Source organism: Primulina huaijiensis, chromosome 11 (assembly GCF_012295235.1).
Source record: "Primulina huaijiensis isolate GDHJ02 chromosome 11, ASM1229523v2, whole genome shotgun sequence".
Taxonomy (NCBI): Eukaryota; Viridiplantae; Streptophyta; class Magnoliopsida; order Lamiales; family Gesneriaceae; genus Primulina; species Primulina huaijiensis.
Window position 1 is genome coordinate 25,181,458 of NC_133316.1, and position 4,432 is coordinate 25,185,889.

At 36.1% G+C, this 4,432-nt stretch overlaps 1 protein-coding gene across 1 annotated transcript; it reads right to left on the minus strand.

The window, feature by feature from the left end:
- Positions 1-361: 361 nt before the first annotated feature.
- LOC140987384 (probable WRKY transcription factor 14) lies at positions 362-3,352 on the minus strand. The gene is made up of 3 exons (XM_073455861.1): positions 2,514-3,352; positions 1,736-1,876; positions 362-1,571 (listed from the first exon to the last, which is right to left on the minus strand). The coding sequence occupies exons 1-3, from the start codon at positions 3,074-3,076 to the stop codon at positions 935-937; spliced, it is 1,341 nt and encodes a 446-aa protein (XP_073311962.1). The 5' UTR covers positions 3,077-3,352; the 3' UTR covers positions 362-934.
- Between the last annotated feature and the right edge of the window lie 1,080 nt (positions 3,353-4,432).

The following is a 4,432-nucleotide window of genomic DNA, read 5'->3' on the forward strand; positions in this document are numbered from 1 at the left end:
TAGCATTCTATTAACTGTTTCTGTTTTCAAAACTCAACATTTAGAGCTATGAGAATTTTATATCTTAATCATGAGAACGGCTAATGAAGCTGTACACCAATTGGCTCAAAAAGTTTTTTCGACATTGATTTTCTTCTTTGGTTTTCTGAAATTGTAACCGATGAGTTATTATCTTTGTTTTAATGCATTGATTTATCTTTTTAAAAAAGATTATTAAAGTATATACATAATCAATTAATGCATGCATGAATATTATACGCTTTTATAAGATTCGATCGATGGATCAATAGAGCTAGCTAGTGCAGTACCGTTTACCACAACATGAAATGAGGGCTGCATGCCTAGCTATCTACAAGCGCGATTCAACCAAAAGATATATTATATATGTAAAACACAACAACGAAGAGCTGATCGATCTGATGATGTATGTGTACAAATAAAATTAAATAAAAACAGAAAGCGGAGGAACCAAAGAGACATACATATGTATCTATATACACGCACTTGATCATGTCAATACTATATAGTTTTTTCGAATTAATGACAGCCACAAGCCCACAGAGGGGGACGTGTGCGTACGTGGGTGAATAATTGATCCCCACTTAATTCAAAAACTTGATCGATCGATCGATCTATCCTTCTGTCATGTCAGGTGTATGTACTTTATTCAACTGTTCTAACCTCTGTTCCTCAGCTTTCTGTCCCGTCCTCCATAACTTCATTCATGTTCCCAGTTTACCACCACCACCACCACCACCACCACTTTTCTTCTTTTTTTAAAAAAGGTTGATACATTTTTTTTTTATTTCTTAAAAAATTAAAAAAAGGATAGCAAACAATTATCAACGAAAAAAGGCTCTCCAAATAAAAATTCGCACTCACATTGAACGGTGGCATGTGGCTAAGCTTGAATATCAGTGAACTGTATACCACTTCAAGAATCCCTTTTGGTTTCTGCATAAGATGTGGTGCAGGTGGAAGTGGTAGTGGCGGCGGTGTTAATACTGCTATTTCCAGCCCAATCATAGAAGGCGAATGGATCCAACGATTTGTTTTCACGTCCCATGTATCCGGAAAATCCAGCTTGTGTGAACAAGAGATTCAAAGAGTCTGCCTCAATTTCTCCTACATCCACAAAGAAACTATCTTCGGATTTACTGGAGTCCGGCATGGTAGGCTTGTAGCTCTGTGGAAATCCTTCATCGAAATCTTCATGATCTTGTTTTTCTAAATTATTATCAAATTCTTCATCCATCGACTCCTCTTTTACCGATACAGGATTCTCTTCTACTGTGGACGAGCGCAGTTGCTTATTCTCTGTAGTTAATTTTTTCTTCTCTTCTTTAGGGTTTGCAGATTTTTGAGCTTGACAATTTGATGAATTCTTTGAAGTACAACTGGTCTTGGATGTCTGAGATCTTGTAGAGCCTGCAAGGGCATTTCTTTGGGTGGGCCATGGATGATTGTGCTCCGAAGTGTAGGTGATCAAAAGCATATTCGGGTCTGTTCGGCTCCGCTCCACTTGTTTCCTGGCCGAACAACCCTTTGAACTGCTGCATCTATAGTAACCCCTGGATTTATACATAACATCAATTAATAAATGATGAAACTTTGGGTCTATTTTGTTTTATATATTCCTAACACATTCTGAAGAGGTCTGCAGAAGAGTTGCGTTAGTCCGAGGACAAGAAAATGAATCCTTTTTAAGCTAATCCAATTCAAGAAGAGAGTTTACCTTGGATAAGGGGATCCTTTAATAGGCTTCTGACCGTACTTTCTCCATGCCCAAAGATCAGATGGAACAATTTCTCCAGTGGGTCTGCTGTTTGCAGGTGCTGGAGCCGGTATACAAACTACCTTCTTTGCCTGGCTTTTCCTGATAATTATTGACATTAATTATTTTCTTTTTTTTTTTTGGGGGGTCTGATCATAAAATAAAGCAAAGTACGAAAAGCGGAGATTGCCTAATTCTCTGGAAACACACAATCTGGGTTCGTTCGTACGTATATTTTATATGTGGAGGCTATGATTTCAAATAATTATCATTTTGTATTTTTTTCGGTGTTCAGAACTGCTTGGTTAGTTCTTCTGCACGCTAGCTACCTTTCTTCTTTTTCTATGAGAAACCGAAAGTGATGGAGGATGCCAAAGACAAAACAGACGAAAATAAACTATGTTGGTGGGTTTTAAAGGACAGTCGTTGACACAGATAAAATAGTAAACCTGAAAGCCAAGCCTGATCGATTATCATTGGTCACTTTGACCGAAATTTCATGGAGGTTTCGCAGGTTTTAAGAAGGCCATAAAATCAGAATTTTTTACCGACATTAATTTTTGCGCTGACATAAAATAGAAAGAATCTGATTAACCGGCAATTCACTCATTAATTACGGTTACATTTAATGAAAGATATGATTTTTTTTCACGCGGTACATAAAATGCAAGAATTATCATCGTCACGAGACTCAAAACTGTATAGAATGTTTAGATATGAGTCCAGAGAAAGAACCCACCTTCTCTTAATGCCCGTATTTCGCGGAGACGAGATCTGCAGAGCTGCAGGGCTCTCCAGCAAGCAACCTTTGGAGTTATTTGGAGAAACCAAACTTTGATCATTGGGAGCTTTCAAGATCCTGGGAGAAGAAGCAGCCGCCGGCAAAGAACCACATGGTAATACTGGCAACTTTGCATCAGGACAGATCTGCAGCATCCTTGAAAACATATTCGAAGGTCTTTTCATCTCATCGCCAAGAATCTTGTCACTTTCACCTCCGTTCATAGCGAACCCTTCATCATTACCAGTGTCCTGAATTTTCGAGTCATGAAAAAATCCCGACACTGGAGTATCCATAACCTGGAGGAATGGATCTCTTATGTCAGCAAACGGATCCCCAAAATCCTCAGACGGGTCGGAAGAGTAGTTCATCGGGTTGTTTGGAAACTGCCAATATTCTTGCAGGGCCGCCACTTCAGCTGATGCCGTGTTGCCACCGGCGATACCGCAGCCGTTTGTTCGGATTATATCAGTTAAGTCTCCTTGATAATTCTCCATTCTCTTCAAGAAGTAACTGCACATATTTTTTTTTTAAAAAAAAGCATGCAAGTGGTGTTGATTACGAAGAAGGATGAGTTTGGGTTATTTTGCTTTACTTGAAGAGAAGAAAATGAAACGGGCTTTTTCGGGCGGAGGGATGCGCTGACTTTTGGTAACAGCTCCTCCCTCCCTATACGCAACAAAGAAGAGAAGATAGGCAAGGAACTCAAGTTTTTTTAATAATGAGTCATTGTTGTGAATTATTAATATATCAGGAAGTGTCAAATCTGTGCAACAGTTTATGATAATTTATTCTTCCTTAGCTCGCAAACATAAATAAATAAATTTTATTTGGCTACTGATCTTTTTAGTATTCTTCTTTTAATTGCATATATAAAAATGATTAATTAGTTAATCATACGTACTTTTGAATCGATTACATTAATATTTAGAGTGGAAAGATTATATATAATGATGTTTAATTAGTTAATCGTATATACTTTTGAATCGATTACATTACTAATTAGAGTGGAAAGAATAATTTAGATGATTTTATTATATTTTATTTTTAAATAAGTGAATATATATGATTTTGATATATTGTACATATGTTATTAGCTATCTACTGCTGGGAGTGCAAGATGTTTACGAGAACGTCTGGTTGAATATTACATACATACTATTGCATTAATTTCTTCAATGATGTAGACATATTTTAGAATATAAATTAAAAAAGCGAGTGTTACAATATGTTCGCGAGAATATAGTCTAAGTATTTAATGCAACATGGTGTGAAATAATATCTTGTGGTGTTTGTGGAGTGCCGACGAACAAATGGGCAGTTTTATATAACTTTTGTTTCTTCAAAAAATATAACATTTTTTTAATTAGCATATGAAAATTTAGAAACAGGTAGCTACAATTTTGAATTAAAATTATGACTCATGAATATGAGAGTGTCTTTTGGCTCTCCGTATTCTTGAGTTAGTTGTGCCTCATGATTGTGGAAGTATTTTTTATTTTACACGTTCTTGAGTTAATTGGAGAATTTTGTTTATTCGTATTCTTGAGTTAATTGCAAGATTTTTTGAGTAAAGTAATCTTGCATGACTTTTGGAGCTTATAAATAATGTGTACATTTCCTCAATCCATATATAAAATATATTTTTTACAAGCACACTCAAGATCTCACTCAAGTATTCTTTTGCATTTCATATTGTTAGTTTTTTATTTGCCCTCCGTTAAGTTTTGGTGATAAAGTGAATGTACGTTTTCAGTTCGCCAATGTAATTACTACGTGATAAATTACTGCATGATTTTTTCGTTGTATCCTAGGAAAAAGTTATTCGTCCCGATTCTTGAAGCACCTTCGGAGGGGATTTACTTGTTTGGTGAAAA